The following is a 27534-nucleotide window of genomic DNA, read 5'->3' on the forward strand; positions in this document are numbered from 1 at the left end:
GGAGGATGAGGGGACTGGGATTATTTTCTTAAGGTTAAGCTGACCTATGAATGCTAGAGGTCTGTGCTCCAGGATTTTATTAGGTGAACTTGGATTTCCCCTCCCCTTTCTGCATGTTTACTTACCCTATCTACAAACATTTCCTGTGTTCAGAGTCAGCTTGAAATATGTAACAGTCAAGAGCAGGAGACAGAGAGACAGAGACATAAAGAGAGACACATACACACAGAGAGAGATAGAGAGACAGAGAAAGAGAGAGAGACAGAGAGACAGAGAGAGAGAGAAAAGATAGAGACAGACAGACAGAAGAGATAGGCAGACACAGAGACAGAAAAACAGAAACACAAAGAGAGAAACAGAGAGACGGTGTAAGTGTGTGTGAACATGGTAAATCATTTACTCAAAGAAAAGAGAAAAGCCGCCCCACCAATGAAGATAGCAAAAGAGAACTAACTGATTTGTCTGTCGTCTTTCCTGTCAAGATCGCTCTCGCCTTGGCTTTGGTCAGAGGGAAGGACTTTATGTATGAGTCATACAGATGTTTTGCCAGGGCTCGGAGATCAGCAGACTCTGGGTTCAGCTGGTCGATATCACTGGAGATCTCGGCCAACAGCTTCTCCTTCTCGGCCTGTGGCATCCGCCCAAACCTGATCGCTGCAGAGGAAGAAGGAATGACAGAATGAATCATTGTGTTCCTGGTGTTCATAATGTTCTCCTCTCCCAGTCCTCATAAACTCCCCCTTCCAAACAGGGGGTTCTGGTTTCTCTCAATGGTCTTTTCAGAATTACTATTCCACTGGAGTGCCACAAATAATAAATAATGATCGATTACTGGATTCCTTAATTATAAAAAGAAATACACATACGTATATGTAGATACAGCACATACAGATGTGTGTATATATAAATATATGTATTTTTCAGTTAATGAATCCAATAACTGTATGTATATATGTATATATATATATATGTATGTGCATATATACACATACACATGTATATACAGGGGGGGGAAGGAGGGAGAGGAGAGAGAGAGAGAGACAGAGAGAGACAAACAGAGAGACAGAGAGAGAAAGAGAGAGAGAGAGAAGAGAGAGACACAGAGAGAGAGAGACACAGAGAGAGAGACACAGAGAGAGAGAGACAGAAAGAGAGAGAGAAGAGAGAGACACAGAGAGAGAAGAGAGAGACACAGAGAGAGAGAAGAGAGAGAGACAGAGAGACAGAGAGAGAGAGAGAGAGAGAGAGAGAGAGAGAGAGAGAGAGAGAGAGAGAGAGAGAGAGAGAGAGAGAGAGAGAGAGGAGAGAGAGAGAGAGGAAGAGAGAGAGAGAGGAGAGAAAGATAGCAACAGCAACTGAGAGATAGAAGGGAAGAGAGAAAAAGACAGAGAAAGAGAGATTTACAGAGATACTGAGACAAAGAGAAAGTTAAGGGGAAGAGTAAAGTGGGGAAGAGAGAGAGAGACGGAGGGTGAGAGCGAGTGCAACGGAAGAAATCATGAGTTTATTTTTTATAGGACCCCAATTTAGAAGGTGTCCTGGAGACAGACCCCTTGCTGAGGAGGGTCTAGGTACAGACCAGGCACAGACTCATAAAGGCTGGGAGCTGCAGATGGTCTCACTGCAGAGCTGGGGCTCTTTCCACTGGGTGGCTTTACCTCAAGACACAGAAATAAACTCTGTTTGGCATTTAGAACCTTTCCCCGATAGGCTCCTCTCCATCCTCCTGGCTTCCCTGCACCCCCTCCTTTTACACCCCAAAGTGGCTTTCTCCTTGCTCCTCACACTGGCATCTCCAGCTTTCGCCCCTTTGTACCCACTCTCCCAGTGGCTACATGGGATCCCCTCCTTCCTTCTCAGCATTTTACTTTCCTTTCTAGTTCAGGTCAAATCCCACTTTCTTCATGAGGCTTTTCCCAACCCCTCCAGGCAATAGTGTCTCTCCATCCCAAATTACCTTGAATTTATTTTTTTATTTAAGACGTATCTTGTACACACACATATACACATGTGTGTATGCACAATGTACTCATGCATATACACAGATACACAAAAATATGTTGTCTCCTATTTTAAAATATAAGCTTTAAGCAGTGACTGATAGATTGCAGCTCCAGAGCCACTGACTCGCGTTTGGAGCAGTGCCCTGCACAGAATAAGTTCTTAATAATTTGTGGATTGTCTGATTGATTACACCACGCTTTTTCTGAATGAATATGGTTTGAGTATCAGCTCAAGGGAAGGCACTGTGCTAAGGGCATATGAGGAATAAGACGCAGCCCAAGTTCTGAGAGAGCTTACAACCCACAGCGGGAGAGATCCTCCCCAACCACGAGCTATGTTTCTGAGCCTAGCACTGAATTCCCTTTGCCGAAAGGACTGTTTCTCTGCTCTCATTTGGGCGCTATAACTAGGGTTAAGTAACAGTATATTTTTTCAGGGGTGGGAGGAAGTTTAGAAGAAAGAAAGGAAGAGCCATTTGGGAGGAAGTGGGGGCCTGGGGTAGAGGCAGAACGATCCATTTGTAACTCTTCCAACTTCTGGTACCTTCTCTTCCCATTGTAAAGACCTTCCCTTGCACAGCATTTCTGAACTGCTAATTTGGGGGTGCATATTTTGGACTGCAACTTGTTCCTGTTACAAGAAGATTTGGATCGCTTCTTGATACAACATACTATTAAGCCAGAAATAGCATTTCCACCAAGAATGACAATAATCTGAGGCATGTGATGACTGGAAAGAGCAGAGGGCCCTAGAGGTCAAGGAGCCTCTGTTTTGTCCCTGGCTCAATCACTGAGGGGCTCCCCTCCATAAGTCTCAGTTTCCTCCTACAGAAGGGGACAAGAGCAGTTGACCTAGATGTTCCTAAGGGCTTAGTCACGCTCCTTTGCAAAACCATAGCTCAGTGGTTTTTACTACAGGGTTTTCCTAATGAAGTAGCCCCTTTGAATCTTGAAAATATAAAACTTCCATTTCATCTCAAATGCTCAATACCAGCCCAGCTTGGGCAAACATCCATCTTAGTTGTCTCATCAAGAAAATGAAGGAGCTGGGGATAGAGAGCTGGCCCATGAGGCTTCTTCCAGTTCTAAATCCTACTCATCTTATGATATAAGCTAGGTTTCTTTTGGAAATCTTTGCATCCACTGACTCAACAAAAAGAGAAGATTCAGGGGGAAAGTGAAGCTCTTTCCATAGATTGTTTGTCGTTCAGTCATTTCAACTGTGTTCAAGCCTTCACGACCCCATTTGGGGCTTTCTTGGCCAAAAATAAAGCGGTGATTTTGCCACTTCTCTCTCCAGGTCATTTTAGGATGAGGAAACTGAGGCAGACAGAGTGAAGTGATTTGCCCAGAATCACACAGCTAGTAAATATTTGAGGCTGGATTTGAATTCTAGTTCTCTTGACTGCAGGCCTGGTGCCCAATCCCCTGCACCATCTACCTTCCCTTGGGATCCCTTACGTCTATCTTCAAACATATTCTAACATGTCCCCTGCTCATGACTACCCCTTAAGTATAAATTTATAAACTGACAAAAGACAGATATATATGAATCAACCATTTATTCTTTTTTGTTCCATTTCTGTTTGATTCCATAGAGATGGTAGATAAGTATTCCCTGGAAGATAGGGGAATGTCCATTGGGATGGTACAGCCCCGGCCCTGATTGTTGGGGAACAGGCCCTACCAAAGAGCCAAGTTTCACAAGAGTGAAAGAAAACAATATCACGGAGGTGATCCCAGAGATCATCAAATCCAACTTTTTCATTTTATAGAGTAGTTAACTGAGGCTTACGGAAGGAAAGTGACATAGCCAATGTCATAGAAGCAGTATAGGAGAACTAGGATTTGAAATGAGATTCTCTGATTCTATTTTCTGTTCTTCTCCCCCTCTGCTATATTCTACTACATCTCTGTTATAGACAAGATGGTGAGGGAAAACTGCAGAGGGTGTTGGGGAAAGAATTTTTTTTTTTAATATTAGGGGGGAAAAAGTCTTAGAATTGACTGCCAGCCAAGGCTGTGATACAGCAAGGAAATGGTGGTCAGAGTGACCCACTGTTGGTTATTTCTAGGCTGATGTTGTGCAATAGAAAGAAAAATCTCAGCCTTATTAGGTTTCATGATGCTCTGGGTCCAATAGTAGTTTGTGGGATGGCTTGTTTGAGAATAACAGAGAGTAACATGTGGAAAAGGAAAGGGTGTTACTAAAATGCCACTAAAGAGGAAATAAATCTGACATGGACTTCTTGAATTTTAGGCTTTGGAGAAACTGAGAAATCACCTTGACCAACTGCTTTGTTTTCTAGAAGATGGAACTAAACCCAGGGGGGTTAATCGAATCAAGTTCACACAGCTCATTATTGGCACTTTGGACTAAAGCCCTGGTCTCCTGACTCCCAAGGTGCTTTCTATTGTTAAATATTAATGTCACCCAAAAACCATAGGTATTTTATATTTTCTGGGAGTGCTTTCATGCTTCTTTCCCCAAAATGATCATTGTTTTGGGATATATCAAAAGGGTAATGCTATATTACTTTTTAATTACCATGATATGAAAACTTCTTTTAATTAAACTACGAACAAATTTCTGCACGTCCATCTTTCTGAAAAATACTAAATCTTAAGAAGCCGATTTTCTGGTCCATCAGCTTTGATATAAAGCAATGATTGAGTAGGTTTATTTGAAAAGAGATCTGAGAATTTCAGTAGCCTGAAACTCCCTATTAATCAAGCTTGTAATTTTTTGCCAAAAAAAAAAAAAAAAAAAAAAAAAAAAAAATCTCAGGCTGAATGAAGAGCAGCAGTTCCTCCACTGTTGCTTGCCCTGATCAGATCACATCTGCAGTGTGTTTTTCAATCTGGACATCATATTGTAGGAAAAATATGGACATATTTGATGGCTGATCAAGATGATTCCATATGATGTTAAGATAGGAGAAGAAAAGATTGATGGGAGGAAGTGACAGTCACCTGGTGGTTTATCCTATAGAGAGGGATTTGATGTATTCTGTTGGCCTCAGAAGGAAAGACTTGAAGCAAAAAGTTGAATTGTAAAGAGATACATTTTACCTTAATGTAAAAAAAAATTTCTGACAATTAAGGTTTTCCCAAAGTGGAATGGGTTGCCTCAGAGTTAGTGGGTTTCCCCTTCACTGGAGGTCTTTGAGCAGAGGCTGGAGGACCCCATATTGAGAAAAAGGATGAAGAAGATTCTTGTCTGGATAAGGATTGCGTGAGATGGACTAATATTCTTCCAAATGCTTATGCAACAAGTTAAATTCAATTAACTTAATCTTGATTCTACCACTAATGTAACTCTGGCAAGAACTTTAACCTTTTTTGGGCTTCACTTTTCTTGTTTGTTAAATGATGAGGCTGGGCGAGATAATCCCTAATATCCCTTCTTATTTGATGATCTATGAACTATCTGTAGGTACAATGAATTATAGGTATAATTTTTAAGTGTTGTAAGCCCAAAGCCTGTTGCAGAACAGGGTTATATATCTTCCTAAAAGGACTGAGTTTGCATCTCAAGTAGGGAAAGTTCTAAGCAGGGGAAATGAAAAACAGATTAAAAAATGTATTTTAAAACAAATGGACAAAAGTATTGTTTTATCTTGCTTTCTTTGAATATTTGTTACCATGCCTTTTAAAGAAATAAGATTTCCAATGCAAAATCATTTTTGGAGGAAGTAGGATGATGAATGTTTCCTTCCACCTGCCTCCAACTCTCTCCCTACCATTTTATTTGAAGGATTCTGGTACAACTACCTCACTTTTAGGGCATCTCTTTTAGGGGTAGGAAAGGCAGGAAACTATAGTCCATACACATCCCTGAGTATTTTCTCAGAAGTACAAGTACAGTTTCTGCACACCTGATAATACACTTCTCAAATGGAACTGACTTTTTCACTTATGCAATTCTGTATTAGATCTAGTCTTAGATCCATTTATACCCACTATCAGGGCAAAAGTAGAGTCTTCTCTGGGCCCTGCCTACCTTTAGAAGTTGTGACTCTGATAGAAAAGATTGGTCAGTTCCTAGATGTCAGCAATGAGAGCCATGGTATTTCCTATGTGACCAAAGAAATCATAAAAGAGGGAAAAAGATCCACATGGGCAAAATTGTTTGTGGCAGCCCTTTTTGTAGTGGCAAGGAATTGGAAATTGAATGGATGTCCATGAATTGAGGAATGGCTGAAGTTATGGTATATGAATAAATGGAATACTATTGTTCTATAAGAAATAATGAGTAGGATGATTTCAATAAAGCTGGAAAGACTTACATGAACTGATGCTGAGTGAAGTGAGCAGAACCAAGAGAACAATGAACACAGTAACAGCAAGATTATATAATGGTCAACTATGACAGACTTGGCTCTTCTCAGCAATACCATGATCTAAGACCATTTCAATAGACTTGGGATGTTGGTCTATATTTAGTTTCTGTCATACTGTTTTTCAGTTTTCCCAGTAGTTTTTATCAAATAATGAGTTTTTGTTCCAAAAGTTTAGATCTTTGGGTTTATCATATATTATTATATAATAATCTATGCATTAGATTATTATAGTTATTCACTATAAGGTAGTTTACACCTAATTTATTCCACTGAACAGCACTCCATTTCTTAAGCAGTTCAGGTTGTTTTGATAGTTACTACTTTATAATATAGTTTGAGATGTGGTACAGCTAGACTACTATCTTTTGCAGTTTTTTTTTTTTTTTCATTGATCCCTTGAGCTTTTGTTCTTTTTGATGAATTGTTATTTTTTGCTAGCTTTATAAGATAATTTGTTGATAGTTTGATTGATATGGCACTGAATAAATAGATTTAGGTAGAATTATCATATTTATTTTATTGCTTGGCCTACAACAAGCAATTACACTAGTTTTACGTTTGTTTAGATCTGATTGTATTGGTGTGAAGTGTTTTATAGTTGTGTTCATATAATTCCTGGCTTTGTCTTAGTGGATAGACTCCCAAGGATTTTATATTTATATTTTATATTAAATGGAGGTTCTCTTTCTAGTTCTTGCTACAAGACTTTGTAGAAATGCTGGTGATTTATGTGGCTTTATTTTATATCCTGCAACTTTGCTAAAGTTGTTAATTTCAAGTAGTTTTTTTTAGTTGATTCTCTTCAAGTATTAACATCTTATCTTAAAAGAGTGATAATTTTGTTTCTTCATTTCCTTTTCTAAGTCCTTTAATTTCTTTTTTTCTCTTATTGCCATAGCTAATACTTCTAATGCAATATCAAATAATAGAGGTGAAAATGAGTATCCTTATTTCACCCAATTATACTGGAAAGACTTTTAGCTTATCTCCATTACAGATAATGCTTGCTAATGGTTTTATATCAAAGATTATTTTAAAATGTTTTTATTCCAAAAGCTTGGATCTTTGAGTTTTATTATATATTAGACTACTGTGGATATTTACTATATAAGGTAATGTTCACTTAATGTATTCTACTGAACACCACTACATTTCTTAGGCAGTGTATATTGTTTTGATAATTATCATTTTGTAATATAACTTGAGATCTAATACTAGACCATCTTTTGCAATTTTTTCCCCTTAATTTTGATACATATTGCCCCTTAGAACTATTTTTCCTGCTCAAAGATGAGGTATGGGGGAGAAGGAGAAGACTAAGGTACATTTTTTTTTTGCTCTTGGGGTACTCCCTTTGTAGCCAAAGAACAGCTGATAAATGGGTTCAAAAAAGTCAGTATTGGTATGCTCAGTGAGCTAAAAATAAATTATTAAACTTTTAATTCTCTCTCTTTCACACACACACACACACACACACACACACACACACACACACACACACACTTAAGCCCCTTTATATAGGACACACTTAATAAAATTCATCCAACTCATGACTGGCCAGGAACAGATTTCAGCATCATGTACTTAATACAATATACAAACCCCAAGCGTGAGGTACAATCAAGTTCTATGCTTTTGGGGCCTGTGTAAAATACTAAGGATCAAACTGTCCTGATGTTCAAATTTCTGCTTAGATGTGAGGGGAGCCAGGAAAAAGAAAGCTAATAAACTAAAGTGGATTCTTAATAGAATAAGTGCAATAGGAAACGCAATGGACACGGACCAATGCTAGCCATCTTATGAAAGTATACCACTCCAAATGGTAGACTTGAAATGGTGTCAGATGCTTGACAATGAATAAGGAAGTGTCCCAAGATTAATTTGTCCCCTTTATACATATGTTTGCTTGTTTTGCAATTTTTCATCATGCAAACACAGGGCTGGTGCAAAGCTCTGGTGCTGTTCATAAAGTTGCTGCCAATAAGCTATGTTTTTCCACCTCTTTCTCTCTCGAGAAAGAAACTTGGGATTTGATGGTCAGAGTAAATGAAGCCTTGCATGATCTGGCAATCAATAAGGTCTCATTTCTGAGCTCCTCCAAAATGAGAAGCAACTTCACCACCAGTACTGTTATTCTTATGTAGGGGTAGGGAATTGAGGGACATCCCATTTTTCTTAAAAGGTAATGATCAGCTGAGGAGTTAAAGGCAAGCCCAGACTCCTGAGGAGGGTATTTACATATTCGGTGTCCAGGTCTGGAAAGGGAGAAGGGAGGTGGTTATAATACTTGCCTTGTAACTCATCACTGTTAGCCATATGTGCTAACAGACATTGGTCTAGATCACTGCAAGGAGAGAATAAATAACCTGATGTTTAAATCTCCTAAAAGTGGGCAGAGAGGAAGACAAATGCTAATTAGCAAAAGGATTTAATTTTTTTTTTCAATTAAGCAATTATTCTTTTTTCCCTCAGGCAATTTAAAAGCAAAGTAAATTTTTTTTTTTTTTAATAGAATAAAAGCCATAGGAAACATGAAAGGAAGACTTTTGGGGGAGTGTAACTCCAAAACTTGAACTTTTGAGAAGTCCTATTATCTTCAGTTCTCAGTAAATTTCTCCTCCTCACTCCCCTCCAATTCCAAAAATTATTTATGGGAAACTAACATTACAGAGTAGATAGAAAAAATTGGCCTGGGGTTCAAGTACTCTCTATGACACACACTAACTTTGTGACTGTGGGCAAGTCACATAAACTCTCAGTGAATCAAGAAACTCTCCAAGATGATCATAACAGTTGAGTTACTATCTTCATTAGTGGAAGGTTTTTCCATACTGGGAATTCTCTATACTAATAAATCACAGATTGTAATTTTCCTTTCCCCAAAAAGTTAATAAGTTTTCAAAATTATAAAAGGAGTCTAACAACATGCATTCGTCTTTAAGAAAAGTCACTTACTAGTTCCTGATCTGATTAGACAGGGTTAACACTGAGACCCTAAGTGACCCCTAGTAAAATTTGAGGATGACTTTGGTAGCTGCTCATGAAGAACCATCCCATTTACAATTAAGGGAGAGGTAGGAACAAGAATAACAATTTACGAAGGAGGGCTAGAGATGTGGTCGCATTTAACAACTCACAGGTACTACACAGAAAGGAGCTAATTTGAGCTGTAGAAAATTCCAAGTGAAAGGAATTGTTCATTATTGTATAGAATATTAACCTTGGAGCCCAGATGTCCCACCTCTGACACGTACTGGCTCCATGATGCTGCCAAGGAATGCTCTAGGCAACTCTTAAAGGCTATCCCTGCGGAGCAGATGTCTAAGAGGGAGTTCACTCATCTGGGAGTTCCCTATACTGAGGAAAATCAGGAATCTGATTCCTATCCCTTGATATTCCCTTGAATATCCCTTGAAAACAGAATAGCAATGGCTTATGGAGATAATAGCATATTCTTGTTTTTAAAAAAAAAAAGTCATAACGAAATTGAGTTCTCTGGTTGCCGGCTGTCCCTGAGAGTCACAAATGTGGTGGATGTCCCTATTTGTGAACATCAGTTTCCTCTGTGATTTCATGATAAATCCAATAGGCCAAGTCAGAGCAAGGACTCTGAGCTCTGTCCCTTTTGAAGCCCATTAGCCCAAGGACCACTGCCTGATATTTATTCTTGCCTGAACTGGAAGAGGGCTAACCTAAGAACCACTTTATTCTTGCCTGAACTGGAAGAGGGCTAGCCTAAGAACCCCTGCCTGGTGTTTATTTTTGCCTAAGCTGGAAGAGGGAGGGGACATGCAAAAATCAGTGTGGATGACGAGATTATTAGGGCAGGAAAAAAACCTTTTAGAAGGCTCAACCCTTGTTCAGATGACCAATCCCAACAGGAATAGCTGACACATAATAGTACTCTATGATTTTTGCAAGGTGCTTGATGTACATGATCTCATTTTGTTCTCCCAATAATCTTGTGAAATACAATAGAAGTGATTATTATCATCTCCGGTTTAAAGAGCAGAAAATTGAAGCTAAGTGACTTGGCCAGGAATACATAGCTAGTAACTGGCTAGAGAAAGGACTAAAGCTTGAGTTTCCAGACTTCAAGTTCAATGATCTTCCTACAAGGGCCAGCTAACTATTGCAGTGAACAGAACACTGATCCAGGAGTTAGGAAGACCTGATCTCAAGATACTTACTAGGTATGATTTGGGGCAAGATACTTAACCCCAACTGTCTCCAAAAAAAAAGCATAAAAATTCTGCTACACCAAATTGAAATCTTTACTACCCATGGAAATCCTGTTTTCAATTCTTTTATTTCCTTTGTATGTTTAGTGAGTGAAGACCCTCAGGGAGATCACAGAAATGATCTGAGGAGTCAAAGAGATGGATTCTCCAGATAGCCAAATGACTACTTGAGAATGGCAGTAGGAGTAAGTCTTTTGCCTGGGTTTTTCTTCTATATTCCTTTGCTCACCTATATTTAAGACTGGTAGAGACCCTGAGGGTGAGACTGATACTTTGGAGGATGAATACTTGTATAGTATAGTCATTAACCACAAGATAATCTGCTAGCTTTCTTATTTTTTTTTTCTTTTTTTTTTGGTAAGAAGTTGGAAGTTCACATAGACTCTTGTGGATGACCAAGAGATTTTTAAGAAGGGGGTCAAAAACCACTTTTGAAGGATGTGGAGTGAGTTTCTTGCTAGGAAAGTGTTTCTTGTTTTTAGTGGTAAATGATATCACGTGAATATGTTTTAAATGAATATTTTGGTCACATTTCCTGCTAAGTAACTGCTTGAGGAAATGCTGCTGATCCCTAGATGGAAACTGAAAATTATATTCATCTTCAGCCTTCTTCTCTGGTGAAGTCACTGGAAGTTTCTTTTATGGCTGCCTTTCCTAAGGGGCAAAAAGGGCAAACATATGCTCCTGTATGGCCTGACTCATAGAAAGTAAAACTTTTGAAGGATTAATGTGTTTGAACCAAATCACTCATCCAAGGTTTCAAAAGATGGGTGATAGACTTTGAGTGAATGGGCATTAGACTGCCTCTGGGTTATAAACCTTGATTGAAAAATCTTCTTATGAAAAAAATCCAAAATTAAATTATGTACTTACATGATTTAGGGTGGGGAAAGTGAGGTATAAATTCATGCAACTATGACTTCTAATCTTTTTAAAAAATATTTTTATTTTTGTTCATTTTGTTTACTTTTCAAATTAGTTTTCAAAATGCTGACATTTCTTCTACTTATCCATTTACTGTTTTCTTCCTTGTACCTTCCGTCCTTCCCAAAATAGACATTAAAATGGGGTTCAAGGGAAATGACAGGAGAAGGCAAGAAGGGAGAAGGATGAATATTGGAAATAGTGAAAGAAATATATTAGTTAGACAAAATTGCAATACAGCAAAAGAAGTGACCATTTTTACTATGAAGCCTTTGATTCCTACCCCCTTTCCCCTCACAGGTTTTTTTTTTTTTTTTTTTTTTTTTTTTTAAGTTCCAGGAAAAATATTCTACACCTTATTGGGCCCCCTACACAGGAAAACTGAATTTTTCTTGTTTCTTTTTGTTTAAGCATTTATGAATAATCTAATTTTGACTCAATTCCCAGGGGCACTGGGGTGAAACTTATCTGACTGACATATGAGTAACATGCCTATAAATTACTTCTTTTTAAAGTATATTTTGGATTAGCAGAAGGTCCAACTCTCACAGTGCCAGTATGATGTAAAGATTAAGTACACAGGCTTAAGTTTATTTTTCAAAATGTAATTATAGCTTAAGCTTTTTTCCTTTAATTCACAAATGAAAAACAGCTATGAATATTCGACACAGTAACATTAATCATACAAGCCTCCTGAAGATAAGGTCTTATATTTAAAAAACCATTAAGAATACATATTTTACCAATCTGATTAGCATTCAGGCGGGGGTGGGGGGGTGGGTCCAGTAATTCATGCTACATAATAGAAGCTGGCATTGATGGAACACTTTAAGGTTTGCAAAGGGCTCTATAAATATTATTTTATTTGATCCACACAACAACCCTGGGTTATTAGTCCCATTTTATAGATGAGGAAATGGAGGCTGAGAAAAGTTAAGTGATTTATACAGTCAATCACATGGTAAGTGTCTGAGCCTGAGTTTGAACTTGTCATCCTGACTATAAATCCAAAGCTTCATGTATCATGACACCAAACTACCTCATCATAGGACCAATAATTTAGATCTGAAAGGGACTTTAGAGTCATCTAGTCCAAGTTTCTCCTTTTAAAATATAAAGAAAGAGGGTCAAAGAAGTAAAGAGACTTGATAAATGGCACACAAGTGATGCCAGGGCCAGGATTCAAACTTTCCAATCCCAATCTCTTTCCATTATGCCATACCAAGCAATTATTTAAAAGCATATATTGGATTTAAGAAATAGTCCTGAACAACTTAACCAGTTTACATAGACTCTACTTATACTCTTATACTAAGTCACAAGGATGAGATAAATAACATTTGTTACAGTGTTCCAGGTTCTACCAAAATGCCTTGCAAACCACTTAGCTTTTCTATCTGGCCCCCAAATTCAACTTCACTTTGGACTGTGCAATTTTCTTAAAGATTATGTCTATCACTATTAGATTGCTTGCTATCTATGGGAGGGGGCGAGAGAAAAATTTGGAACATGAGGTTTTGCAAGGATGAATGCTAAAAGCTATCTTTGCATGGATTTGGTAAAATAAAAATCTATTAAAAAGAAAAAAAAGATTATATCTATGACTAAGAGATACAAAATGTACAACTATGATTAAGATTTTAGGAAGATTTCTGAATTGCTATTATATGGGCTATTTGATTCACCACCATCAGGAAAGATGTGATTATTTTGGTCATGTTTGAATGCATCTCTATAATACTCATACTTTGAAAGCAGAAAAGCTCAGTAATTCATTTCCCAACTCCTTCCTCCCTGTCCCTCTTGGTGAAATCCTGCCTGTCTTTTATAATTTTTTTCTCCAAGGATAGTGAATTCCATGAAGCTTTCCCAATTGGAAACCGTCATCACTAAGGACTTAAAAACACAGAATTAAAGGGACTCTAAAGGCCAACTAGTCCCACTTATACCTGAACAGAATCCTACCTTCAGCAAACCTGGCAAGCAGTCATCTTTGTCCAGTAAGTGGAGATCCAGCACCTCTACTGGTAGGGAGCTTTGGTCTATTAAGTGGGAACTCCCTCCCTCCAATCTACTCCAAAGAGTTCTGCTATCGATAGAATGACCAGTAAGTTTTTCTTTTTATCAAAGCCGAATGTGTATCTCTAAATTCTCCATTCCTCTCTCAGATCACCATTCCCCTATTTGCATAATCCTCCTTGATTAGAACATAAGCCTTTTGAAGGCAGGGAGTATATTCCTTTTTCTCTAGGTATTTATCCTTAGTGCTTAACACCAGATCTAGAAGATCAAGGGCAATTAATAAATATTCACTCATTCATCAAGAGTTGAGCAAAATAGGTCAATTCCTGCTTCTACTAGGAAACCTGTAAAATACTTAACAAAAAATAACATCACGTTCCAGCCAAGACTTCCCTTTTTCAAGGAAATCACACAGTTCCTTTGACCAGTCTTCATCTGGCAAAATGGCTCTTTGAGCCTCTTTACCACCTTTATTGTCTTCTCTGGATTCCCTCTAACTTAATGTCCTTCCTAAAATGTGACAAGGTTTAATACGTAATCCAATTAAAGTAGAATATGGAGAGATTATCACCTCTCTTTTCCTAGACCCTATACCTCTTTGTTAGCATCTTCTTTATACTCTTACTGTCTATTTGTTTCACAATTACTTATGTAAATGTATTAACTGCCAACTAGATTATGGGGTCTTCAAAGGTAGGCATTATGCCTTATTTACCTTTGGTTTCCCTCCAATATTTAGCAAAGTTCTTTGTACACAGGGGACATTTAATATAATAATTGAATATTGCATGGAGTTTGCCAAGCCATCTGAGACTTGAGAACCTTGTGTTTTGGTTTGAGACACCACTCAAGATAGTAGGGAAGATGGTCTAAGATCCTGCAAAGGACCTTAGAAGTCATTTAGTGAATCCCTCTTATTATATTGAGGAGGGAAGTAAGGACCACTGAGATAATGACCCGTCCAAGGTCTCAAAGATAGTAACTGGCAGAGTCTAGGATCGGAACTTAGGTCTTTTGACTCCAAAGTCAAAGTCTTTTTTACACAACATTCAACTATCTCCCTTAAGTAAGACAAACAAAGAATTTCAGGGCACTGAAGCAAAGCTTTGGGGTGGATTTCTAGTGAGAAAATTCTTGAGTTCTTTCATCTGGATTCAGGATTGTAACAAGAAACTATTCATTAAATCAAATTAATTATGTTTTCCTATAATTGAATTAAATGGAAGGCCACAGTCAAAACATGAGTCCCATTGGGAGGGCTTTTCCATCTACAACCAGACTTGAAGTAAATTTCTATTTCCTTAAGCCAATCTGTATTTTGTTTGGCTGAAGAAGCTAGGGATCTACATGACCACCAGATTGACAGGTCATTTTGGGGTTTGCCAATCTGATTCAATTACAGAAATTGCATTTAGGTGGTAGCTAAATATCTGGCTTGGAGACCTAAAACTTGAGTGAGTCGAAGTCAGATGTGTTCACATCTTCTTGCCTAACAGACACCTAACTGGACTTCTTGCCTTACAGTCTTTATTCTCTCTGAACCATTCTTCACCATTCATTACCTTGAGTAATCTTTTTGGCTCATAACAGTTCTCTATTCAAAAATCTTAAGAAAGGGCAAAAATAGTCCCTACTTTTACATTCTAGTGGGAAAATAATGTGTAAATAATTAGGTAACTAAGTACATACAAGATGAAGATACTGTACTCTAATTCTTCCTGTAACATTTCATAGCTATGAGCCATGGACATCAGATACTTCATAATCTCCCACCTCTACTTTCCTAGATCTCAATCTCTCCCTCCCTCCCTTCCTTCTCTCCTTCTTTCTTTCTTTTCTTTCTTTTCTCTTTCCTCCTTTTCTCCCTCCCTCCCTTCCTTCTCTCCTTCCTTCCTTCATCTCAAATCTTCCTCCCTTCCTCTCCCCACTGGCATTGGCTTCCTTATTCTTCTTCCATAAGACACTCCATCTTCAGTCTGAGCATTTTCTCTAGCTATCCCCCTCATAATTCAAATTGTCTCCTTCATTTCTATCTTCTGGCTTTCTTCAGGTCCCAGCTAAAAATCCCACCTTTAACAAGAAATCCACCCCAATCTCCCTTAATTCTGGTGCCTTCCTTATGTTGATTATCTCAAACTTATCTTCTAAATACTTTGTTTCCATATAATTTGTTTGCATATTGTTCCCCCTTAGATGGTGAGCCACTGTCTTTTGCTTCTTTCTTCCTTTCTTCCTTCCTTCCTTCCTTCCTTTCTTCCTTTCTTCCTTCCTTCCTTCCTTCCTTCCTTCCTTCCTTCCTTCCTTCCTTCCTTCCTTCCTTCTTTCCTTCCTTCCTTCCTTCCTTCCTTCCTTCCTTCCTTCCTCCCTTCCTTCCTTCCTTTCTTTTTTTGTATCCTAAGGGCTTGCACAGTGCCTAGTACATAGTAGGCACTTAATAAATAGTGATTGGCTGACTGATATCTCTGAGCCTCATATTCTACAGCTGTAAAATGGGGCTAACAATTCCAATTGGTAACCTGCCGCTCAGGGTTGGTATAAAGGTCAAATGAGTTAATGAAAATCAATTTCTGCCATTCTTGCCAGGTATAAATGTAAAATAACATGACTTCATTTTTTGTTTTGTGTGGATCAGAAAGGGGTCTTGAAAGCAGTTTTTCAGGAGATAGTTGTGTCCAGAGCAGTCTTGCTGGGGGTTAAATGCAATAGGTTTTCAAAGATATTGCTCCAAAAGCACTGCTTACCTGCTCTATTAAACCAAATACTCAAACTAATCTCGTTACTTTGTGGCCACACCTGTTAAGTCAGTAACCTTGGGAGAGAGACTCTGGGAAATTACTAATTCAGCACACAAAAGCAAAGAGATCTCAGACAAAGAGCTTCTGTTTGTTGTGCTTGCCTTTATCCTTTTTTAAAAACAATTTTATAACCATTTAAAAATATTTTGAGTTCTTAATTCTCTCCCTTCCTTCAACTCCTCCCTCTCTCATTGAGAAGGCAAATAATATGATATCAATTATACATGTGAAGTCATGCAAAACATTTCTATATTACCATGTTACCAAAAAAACAAAAACCAAAAAACAAAACGACCAAACCAAACAATAAAAAATCAAGAAACATAAAGAAAGTGGAAAAAAAAAATCTATGTCTCAATCTACACTTAGAGTTCATCAGATCTTTGGAGGTGGATTGTTTATTGTGTTTAGAAAAAATAAGTTCAGAGAAGAGACAGCAAAGCAGTAAGCACAAGTTTAAGCTACTGGGAACCAATCTGAACAAGTCTAGGCAACTGAGCTACTCTGTGACTTTCTTAGCTCTTTGAATTTGTCCTCTGAAAGCAGGCACAATGAAAGTGTTTAATATTCTGTAACTGATAAACAATATCAGTGACTTAATCATGTAACCCAGCAGTATGGGGGGGTCAAAAATGAAGAACTAAAATCATCCAAAATTATTATTTTTTTATTATTAATTTTTATAATTATAACATTTTCTTTGACAGTACATATTCATAGGTATTTTTTTTTTTTTACAACATTATCCGTTGTACTCCCTTCTGTTCCAAATTTTTCCCCTCCTTCCCTCCATCCCCTCCCCTAGATGGCAGGCATTCCCATACATATTAAATATTTAATAGTATATCCTAGGTACAATATATATGTGCAGAAAATCATCCAAAATTAAAGTTTCCATCTGGTAAAGAACAAATTCTAACAAATAGGAGGGGACATGCAAAAATAGCTTGGCAGTTAAGTGCAACAATGGCTAGAACAAACAGGGTTGGAGTCAGGAAAACCTGATTTCAAATCCAGCCTGAGAACCTTACCAGCCGCGTGACCTTGGGCAAGTTGTTTAACCTATTTGCCTCACTTTTCATATTTGTGAAGTGGAAGCAATAATAGCACTTGAGATAATTGTAAATTGCATTATAGCACAGTTCCTAGTATTTATCAGGTGCTTAATAAAAGCCTACTCCATTCTATTCCATATGGTTTCTGACTTATAAAGACTGCTACCTTCAATCATGAGCTCTTTGCAGACGTATGCAGAGATTATTTTTTCTCAAGAACCTTGGACACAGCTGCTACTGCTACTTCCTCCTCAAAGAAGGGGGATGAATCTTTATACTTCTTAAACTGGGGTCCATAATCTATTTTTAAATACTTTGATAAACAACACACACACACACACACACACTTGCATGTGTCATATAACTCGTTTCCTTTGCAATCTTCCATGTTCCATTTTATGCATCTATATAATATTCTGAGAAGGGTCATTCAGATTTTGGGATCCATAACACAAAAAAGTTAAGGACCCCTGTTCTAAAAGTTTTCCTTATCGGTTTTTGGATGGGATAGTTCTTTGGTTTCTAGAAGTACATGAGTCATAACTTAAATAGGGCCCAACAATGAAAATGCCAAATTATACATTGTGTTGTCAGTCACTAAATACTTAGTAAACACTTCCTATTTTTCATTCATACTCAATACATATTCAATACTTTGTCTTATCTGTACCTTTACCATGTGCTAAATGCTGGAGATATAAAACAAGCAACTAATTAAAAAAAAACCAGAAAACCAAAAATCAAAAGACAGGCCTTGCCCTTGAAGAGTTTCTAGAAGACAAAATGCAAATATCCATGTACAAAGAATTCTAATCAAGGGGAACCATGTGAGTGAACATACACAAGAAGAAAGCATGGCATGAATGGAGAAGGCTATTAGTCTTATCTGGCTGGGATGTGGGATACATATGGGGAGAAGTGAGAAATAAGGATGTTAGATGGTGGAGGATCTTGAAGAGTAGGAAGAGGAAATTGTAGCTTCAACTTTAGTCAACCTGAAGACACAAAAGATTTGTCGATCAGGGAAATAATTTCTACATGCTTTCAGATTAACAGATGAATCAATGGGTATCTAACTGTCAAAGAGCATCCTACTGGCATCAAAAAGGAGCCTCTAATATTCTAGAAATCTTTCTGTCGGCAGCTAGCTTATCCCACTTTCAGGATGATATGACAAATCAAGACCTAGGGACTCCTGGAGGTACTTTCTTGTGTACAACTCATTTCAGTTGTTTCTTTTTCTGGGCAAACATTCCTATAAAAACCTCTGAGAATTCATTTTCTCAGATATGTTTGCAATCTTTTAAGTGCCGAATTGCATAAGTCTTTTATGTTATGACATTTAATTCCTGTTTTTCCTCTTTACTCTGCCAAAAAGAATAAGGGGAGACTCTTCATTATGACTCTGCCTCTTTCTTCAGAGATTCTGAACTGAGTATTTTTACATGAAGTCATGAAATGACTGGACTTTCAAGTTTATAATAACTTTGACTATTCTGGGCAAGAGGAAATTATAGAACAAATTCTACAAAGTTTGGGTTTTAGATGCTATTTGCCTCCAAGCAATAGGAGACAGATTTCCCATGAATACGCAGTTGACATGCTTATTTTGTTTTGCACTATAACCAAACATCATTAAAAGGGACTTGGCCAACTTTCCTTAGTTGTCTGAGTGATAATGACCTTGAAGTCAATGATTTCCCCACAAAGATGATATAAGTTTATTACAACTTGGTTGCATCACCTGAAATACAACCCTTGACTTGGAAACCAGGGCCTTCTGCTTTATGAGGCCTACAAGTAAAAAGGAAATTGATGGAATTAAATCAGCAAATTATTTTGCAATCAGAGCCAACGGTGGTGTACCCCTGCATAGCAGCTGCAGTCCTTCGTAAAGACAAGTTTGGTTAACCTCTTCTGTCCCTGCATCCCTGATTGCACTGGCCAGGAGCACTGGCTCCTGAAAGCCTATGCTGATTTGATTTTTGAGTATCCAGATGAAAAGGGGTGAGAGAAAGAGTAATGCCCGTAAGTTCAAAAGTCCAAAATATTATGGTAAAAAATCTGATTCCTCCTTCTCCCTTTTAAAAGATATTTTAGTCTGAGGGGGATGAAGTTCAGGATAGTGACCAGAAATGTCACCTCCTGATCAGATTAAATTCCTTATTTATTTGTTTGCTTGTTTATTTATTTTAATTAAAGCTTTTCATTTTCAAAAAATATATATAGTTTTCAACATTCACCCTGACAAAATCTTGTATTCTAAATTTTTTACCTTTCCTAGATGGCAAATAATTCAATATATGTTAAACATGTACAATTCTTTTATACATATTTCCACAAATATCAGATCAAAAAGGAAAAAAAAATGAGAAAGAAAACAAAATGCAAGCAAACAACAACAAAAAGAGTGAGAATGCTATGTTGTGGTTCACACTCAGTTCTTACAGTCCTCTCTCTGGCTGAGATGACTCTCCATCACAAGACTAGTGGAACTGGCCTGTATCAGATTAAATTTAAAAGGGGTTAAGGATTAAGGGGAAAAAAAAGTCTTGGCAAATGGGCGTAACGATTGACCTGCACTGTCTCCACAGCTTGGCATTTAACATTAGATTGTGCATTAGTAGAAAGAGTATTTGGAATCAGGAAAATCTGAGTTCAAGTCTTGTTATAGACCTTCTAATTGTATGCCCCTAGGCAAATCTTTTGGTCTCTTATCCTCTGTCTCCTGGAAATGGAGATCATAATGGTACCTGTGTTACAGTGTTGTTGCAAGTATTAACTGAGATAATGTGTGTAAAGTGCTTTGCAAATCCTTAAAGTGTGGTATAAAAGCTGGCTATTATTACTGTTTGTTCCAAAACAGTTTTAGAAAAAATAAACTCATTTTGATTACATTTGATACAAGGCAAAAGATATATTAAGTTTGATTGGGGGGAGGGGCATCAGCTGGCACACTTGAAAGCAAATGTTTCAGGTAGATATAACTTCCATGCTAGACTGAATGAGGTTTACAATTAATATCTGACATTATGCATCTTTTAAAGCTGCTCTTTATTATGTCTTATCTAATGTAAACCTATAATGATTATGAAATGACATAAAAAAGATTGAAATACTTAGGAAACTTAGAAATACTTGCATCTCTTAAATTTCTGTGCCTTTTGAATTCAGGCTGCTCTACTGATAAGACTATTACAAGCTGATTTTTTAAATTAAATTTTTATTTTTTTGTTAATTAACAAAACTCTGTCTTTTCTCTCTCCCTCCAATCAAGAAAGAAAGGAAAACAAAATTCCTATTATAAACATGTACAGTCAAACAAAACAAATTGTTCCATCGGCTATACCAAAAAAGTCTCAGTCTGTACTATCACTTTTCTATACCTGATTCTTAAATCTTTTTCTGTGAATGGAATATTGATAAAGATCTGAGGCACAAACCTCTAATCTAATCCAATTAAGGTTCAGCATCTTAATCTTCATTCCCCAGTAGAATGTGAGCAGAATGCAGAATTTTCTTTTCTTTTCTTTCTTTTTCTTTTTTTTTTTTTTTGCTTAAATATCTCCAGTGCCTACACAGTGTTTTGCATACAATAGGCACTTAATAATGTTTATTGAACTGAACTAAGTTCAGCTTTTTAACTAACAACTATGCTAGGTGCTGGAGAGAGAAAACACATGATCAGACAAGCATACTGACACATATTTTATCTTCTTTTAGTGTTGCCATGAAGATAAAATGGAAAAAGAAATATAAAAACATTTTGGAAAGAAATGTATTAACGATATGTAATTTGACATCGTTATGAATATCCATGTGGATAGAAAAATATTTTAAAATTTTAAAGGATTATATAAATTCCAACTTTTGTTATTATTATTATTTGAAATTTAAGCATGTTATGAGAAAAATAAGAGTTTAGGAAGAAATAATTGCCCAAGTTTCCCTAATAGGTAGAGAAGAAAATGTGCAATTAGCTTCAATTCTGACTTAGGTCAAAACATATAGTTCTTATGGAGACTGAATATAGAACAAAGCATAGTATTTTCACCTTTTTGTTGGTGGTGGTTTTTTTCCTTTCTTGCATTTTTTTCCCCTTTTGAGCTGAGTTCTCTTGTGCAGTGTGACAAATATGGAAATATGTTTGGAAGAATTGCACATGTTTAACCTCTATGGGATTGCTTGCTGATTTGAGGAGAGGAAAGGGGGGAAGAAAAGGAGAAAAATTTGGAACAAAAGATTTCGTAAGGGTGAATGTTGAAAACTATGTTTGCATGTATTAGGAAAAATAAAATAATATTAAAAACAAAACAAAACAATTTATAATTCCAGTGTAGACTCATCACTTCAGTATATTAAAGAGGCAAAGAATACCCCTTGTTACTTGCAGAACTCTTGCTGTGAATATCTCTCAAAGACATTTGTAACATACTTAAATTTTCTACTCCATTGGGCTTAAGATGTGACAATATAAAACAACTAAATTTACAAAGATGGTAGACACATATTCAATCCCATGAAGGAAGAATCTACAACATACAGAAGTTTGACAACGATTGCCCAAATGAAAAGTGTCACAATGATTGTATGTACATTGACACATGTGGGTATACCTATGTGTGTGCACATGGATGTGTTTGTTAAAATCTGGAACACCGTGGATGACATTGCTCAGTGTGCTAAACAATGGTTCCAAGCCCCTTCATGATGCAATGAAAAGAAGAGCAAGTTTGGAGTCAGAATTTTACTTTAAATTCCACTTCCGCCACTCACTATCTGTGTGACTTTGAACAAATCACTTTGCCTGTCAACACATCATTAAGATAAGAGCTTGCAATAGATGGCCTCTGACATCTCTCTCTGCTCTAAATCTATGAATAGAAATTTATGTTACATAATCTCTACTGGGCCCTCACTGCAGCAAGGCAATCCTTGTTTACCTTCCTGATTACTTTGCTCTATCATTCGCCCCAATAGCTATTCCAGAACTTTTCATCCTTCCTCAAGTCTTCCATAGCATCCTTCCCCCTCTTTCTTTTAGTTTACTATCTCTCTTCATCCTTCCCTGAAAAATTAAGGTCATTTAGACCAGCAGGATAAATACAGAGAGGCTTGGAGAGACTTACGTGAACTGATGCTAAGTGAAATGGAGATCATTGTACACTTCAACAACAATACTGTATGAGGATGTATTCTGATGGAAGTGGCTATCTTTGACAAAGAGACGATCCAATTCAGTTCCAATTGATCAATGAGGGACAGAATCAGCTACACCCAGAGAAGGAACACTGGGAAATGAGGTTTTTTTTCCTTCCCAGGTTATTTTTACTTTTCTGAATCCGATTTTTCTTGTGCAACTATATTGTATTTAAGATATACTTTAATATGCTTAACATGTATGAGACCACCTGCCATCTAGGGGAGAGGGTGGAGGAAGGGAGGAAGGGGAAAATTTGGAACAGAAGTGATTGCAAGGGATAATGATATAAAATTACCCAAGCATATTCTGTCAATAAAAAGCTATAATTAAATTTAGGTCATTTAATAAGAACTTTTCCTTCCCTCACAATTTTTTTCCTTCATCCTTGTCTTGCATGAAGAGGTGACAATTCTTATCAAGGCAAATCCCGTACAAGCATTTTTAATCCCATTTTATCTCATCTCCAGTAGACTGCTTTCTCTATCATCTTGAATCTTATCCCAATCATTCCCTATCTACTGATTCCTTCTGTTGCCTATAATCAAGCCTGGCCACGTCTCTTCCCTTTCTTTAAAAAAAACCTTACTTGCTTCTATCATCCCTGGAGCTATCATATCTCTCTTTCCCCTTTTTAGCTAAATTCCCTGAAAAAACAAAATACATTTACTTCCTCTTAATTAATTGGAAACCCTCTGCAATCTGGTTTCAAACCTCATTATTGAACAGAAATTGTTCTCTCCAAACTCACCAGGGATCTTGTAATTGCCTACTCTAATGGCCTTTCCTCGATCCTGGTTCTTCTATATGCCTGATTGTTCCTTCTCATTTTCCCTTACTGGATCTTGATCCAGATCATGCTCACTAACTATGGGCATCCCCCATCCTTAGCCCTCTATATTATTTGTCTTGGTGGTCTCCAAAAATGTTCAGTTATCATCTCCAGCCTGACAATTCCTAGATCTATAAATCCGGAGCTAACCTCATTCTGAGCTCCAGTTTTACATCTGCCTTTTGGAAATCCTTGAACTATATGCCCCACTGAACAGAGCTCATTATTTCCTACCCCTTTTCTCCAACCTTCCCCTCTTACTCATGAGGACACCACCATTCTTCCAGTCAACCAGACTGGTCAAGATCATCCCTGACTTCCCTCTTGCACTCACTCCACATATCCAACCTATTGCCAAGTCTTATCATTTCTGCCTTCACAATGACCTCTCACATTCAGTGTTCCAAAAGGATTAAGGCATCTTTAAGCTTAAATAACTGAAATAGCTTTATAATCCTTTCTCTTGAATCACATACCCTCTGCCCTTAAGCAGGTTCTCATCACCTCACGTCTCTACAACCTGAAAATGCCTCCTGGTTAGCCTCCATTGCTCAGGTCTCTCCACTTAGCTGCCAAAGAGATTTCCCTAAAGTGCAGGTATGACCATGCCAGAGATACTCCCCTCCCACACCCAAACTTCCATTTGGTAAATTTAATTGACTCTAGAATTAAATATAAATCCCCTTGTTAGGCATTTGAAGCTCTTCAAAACCTAGTTCCTTTCTACCCCTTTTTAGTCTTGTTATATTTTACCACCTCTACGAATCAGCAGCAGGTGGTATTCCTCACACATGCCATTCTGTCTCCAATCACCCTGTCATTTCCCGGACTGGCAGTTCTCCACGTCTGAAATGCTATCTTCCCTCACTTTGTTGGTTTCCTCCAAGACTCAGATGGAGGACTTTCTCAGTCCCAGTTCTCACGCCAACACCGCACAATTCCCATCTTCACTTGTCTATATGTACTATATATGTAAATAATTTCTCACACTTAGCCTTCCCCACCTCAGAAGGTGAGCTTCTTGAGGGCAGGCACTATGTTTTTGCCTTTCTTTGGATTCTCAGGGCTTAGCACAGTGCCTGGAATATAGCAAACACTTTATAAATGCTTACCGAGTAATCTATTTTCACTCAATAGTTCCTGTGTAATAATTGTCTTGTATTATTTAAAAAATTACACTTACCATTATGGGACATCCCCACAGCAAGGCACTTCTGAAACCTGCAGTACTGACATTTATTTCTACTCTTCTTGTGGATCCGACAGTTCAGATCACACCGGTCATAGATAAGTTTCAAACGGATTGTCCTCCGGAAGAAACCCTGCAAAGGGACATAGAGAAGTCCATCTTATGAGGTGTCAAAGGCCCCCAAAAGGACGCAGGGTATGTGGTCTGGTGGGACACAGGCTGGTTGGGTCCTTGATCCTTGGCCATCACGGATTTTTTTATGTGAACTTGCTAGTGTTCATTTAGGTTAAAGAGGGCAAAGGGAAAGAAGAAACAGACAAAAGACCGAAAATCAGGAGAGCACCACGTTTGAATGTTGGAGCAAGTCACTAAATATAGCTCTGCCTTAGTTTGCCAAGAAATCAAATGGGGCAGCTGGTTGGGACAATGGCTCTGGGTCTATAATTATGAAGACCGAAGTGTGAGTCTGCCCTTAGATATGTCTGATTCTGGGGCAGACATTTGACCCCTCAACCTTAAAAGTTGGCTCATGAAAGCACCTGCATCCCAGCATTGTCTTAATGATCAAAAGAGATAATGGTTATAAATATTAGTATAATAGCCAGCCATACAGTAGGTGCTTAATAAATACTTGTTCTCTTCCCTCTCCTTATGAAATTGGGATAATACATATACTGTTTACTTCATGAGGGTAGCTAGGTGATTCAGTGAATAGAGTAGTCAGGGAGGACTGAGTTCAAATCCAGCCCCAGCTATGTGACCCTGGGCAAGTTACATTGCCTCAGTTTTCTCATCTGTAAAGTGAGCTGGAGAAGGAAATGGCAAATTACTCCAGCCAAGAAAAACCCACATGGGATCATGAAGAGTTGGATATGAGTGAAAATCCCAAAACCTACTTCACAAAGCTGTTGTAAACCTGAATGAATTCAATAAATTTGACCCGTTACTACTACTATCTATTTACTTTTAAAAAAATTGTAAAATTGTGGATTGCATCCAGGGATCTCCAAGAGCCTTCCAGTTCTGTGCTTATGACCATATTCATCACAGGCCTAGCTCCATCTTGGGCACCCATTTGGTTCTGGATTCAATGTAATGAGAATAAACCACCATGTAATCAGTTTAACCTCCCTGCAAATCATTTCAGCCACAGGCCCCATCCTTCCTAACAATACTAAGTGGTTTGGCAAAGTGAGAGTGGTTCCATCTGAAGTTGTGATCGGGGCCAATAAAAATCCACATGTGGATAATTTTGAGGAATTCTCCTCATTGCATAATTTCCTGCAGAAATTCATTTCATTTATTTATGCAGGAGGGCCCTGTGTTACTGTAGCCCACAGGCATAAGAGTATAATAGGGAACAACATGCAAGAATTGACAGAATTCCCCAAGAAACTCAGCCCTGTCATGGAGGCAAAAGGGAAAGCCAAGATTCAGAGTGAAATACTTGGACACTTCCAGCAGCTCTGGGGGCAGGTGAGGCTGGACCAAGTGCTCTCTAAAGTCCTTTCCTGTTTTAAAATTCTACTAGTCTAGTTCTCCTTGTATTTAGTCTGGGTCTGTGAGTTCATCCATTAATGGAAGGCCCGGGGTGGAGAAACCATGCTGCTGATGCAGAAGAAACATATATATTTCTCCTGAAACATGTAGCCTTAAAGATTCCTTGGGGGTGCTGAGAGGCAAAATGTCTTGTCCACAGACAAACATGACCTTCAAACTATAACTGACAAAGCAAAAATCAATAAGAATTTGTTAAGTACTGCTATGTGCTTGTTTCTGGGGATGCAAAGACACATGAGGACATGGAGACATCAAGTAAATATAATTAGTGGGGGGTGTGTGTGTGTGTGTGTGTGTGTACACACAATAAAATGAAATGTTATTTTGGGGAAGAAATGGTAGCAACTTGGGTGAGGGGGTGGTGTTGGCTCAGGAAAAGCATAATTAGGAAAAAGCCAGAAATTTCACATGATCCTGGAAAATGTGAATGATTCTGGAGAAAAAAATAAAAAGGATCTGGTAGCTTTTAACTAGCCAAGTTTATTTTCATCTGATGACTTGTAAGCATTATTTTTCCAAGTTGGGGTGATGTAGTTGACAGATGAAGCTGGTTATTTCCAAAGTATTGAGACAGTAAAGGTTGAAAATCTCTCTGTGTGTGTGTGTGTGTGTGTGTGTGTGTGTGTGTGTGTGTGTGTGAATTTCTCTCTCACTTTCTCTAATATTTGTCTCTCTCCCTCTTTTCTGTTTCTGTTCTGCCCTCTCTCTCTCCTTCTTTCCTTCCTTCCTTCCCTCTCACCTGTAAGAACTCCTACTTCATGAATTTATAATATCCAATACTGATTCTGAACAGGAAGCCCTTCACAATGAAAGGTCTGATACCCTGAACTGAACCCCGCTTCGATCAGGATGGACTTTGTACCTTGTGGAAAAATTTAAGGAACATCCACTTTATTTCTCCCCCTAATTCATGAAACAAAACAAGCATTTCCATAGTATAGGATAATAAAGCAGAACCAAGAGAACACTGTATACAGTAAGAGCAATATTGTTTTAAGAACATTCTCTTTAGAGACTTTTTCTGCTTCTTAGAGGCATGGGAAGAATCCATTCTAGGCATGGTGAAGTATATGTATGAAATCGGGGAAGAAGGTGGGGAACTCCCATCTAAAACCTGGAAGGTAATTAATTTAATTTGACTCATTCGCACACTCACTACGTACACAGGGAAGATGGATGTCTGAAAGGAAAGATCCGCACCAGATTGTGGAGGTCCTTGAGTGCCAGACTAAAGAATGCATATTTAATTTGATTAGTAATGGGGAGCATAGAAGTGCATAGGGAAGATTATTCAGAAAGCAGAGTAATGGGTAAATGGTGAATAGGATTAAATGGGAGCTTATATTAGGGTGGTTGCAGTGGGAATCACA

The 27534-nt window shown here is 37.9% G+C and overlaps 1 protein-coding gene across 1 annotated transcript in view; it reads right to left on the reverse strand.

Annotated features, from left to right (window-relative positions):
• The window catches only part of PPARG (peroxisome proliferator activated receptor gamma), a 160045-nt gene that overhangs the window by 34042 nt on the left and 98469 nt on the right, over nucleotides 1-27534 (reverse strand). Inside the window, 2 exon segments of the mRNA XM_074283890.1 lie at nucleotides 455-654; nucleotides 24599-24737. Coding sequence (XP_074139991.1) covers nucleotides 455-654; nucleotides 24599-24737 — 339 coding nt within the window.

The sequence above is a fragment of the Sminthopsis crassicaudata genome, chromosome 1, assembly GCF_048593235.1.
Source record: "Sminthopsis crassicaudata isolate SCR6 chromosome 1, ASM4859323v1, whole genome shotgun sequence".
In the NCBI taxonomy this organism is placed as follows: Eukaryota; Metazoa; Chordata; class Mammalia; order Dasyuromorphia; family Dasyuridae; genus Sminthopsis; species Sminthopsis crassicaudata.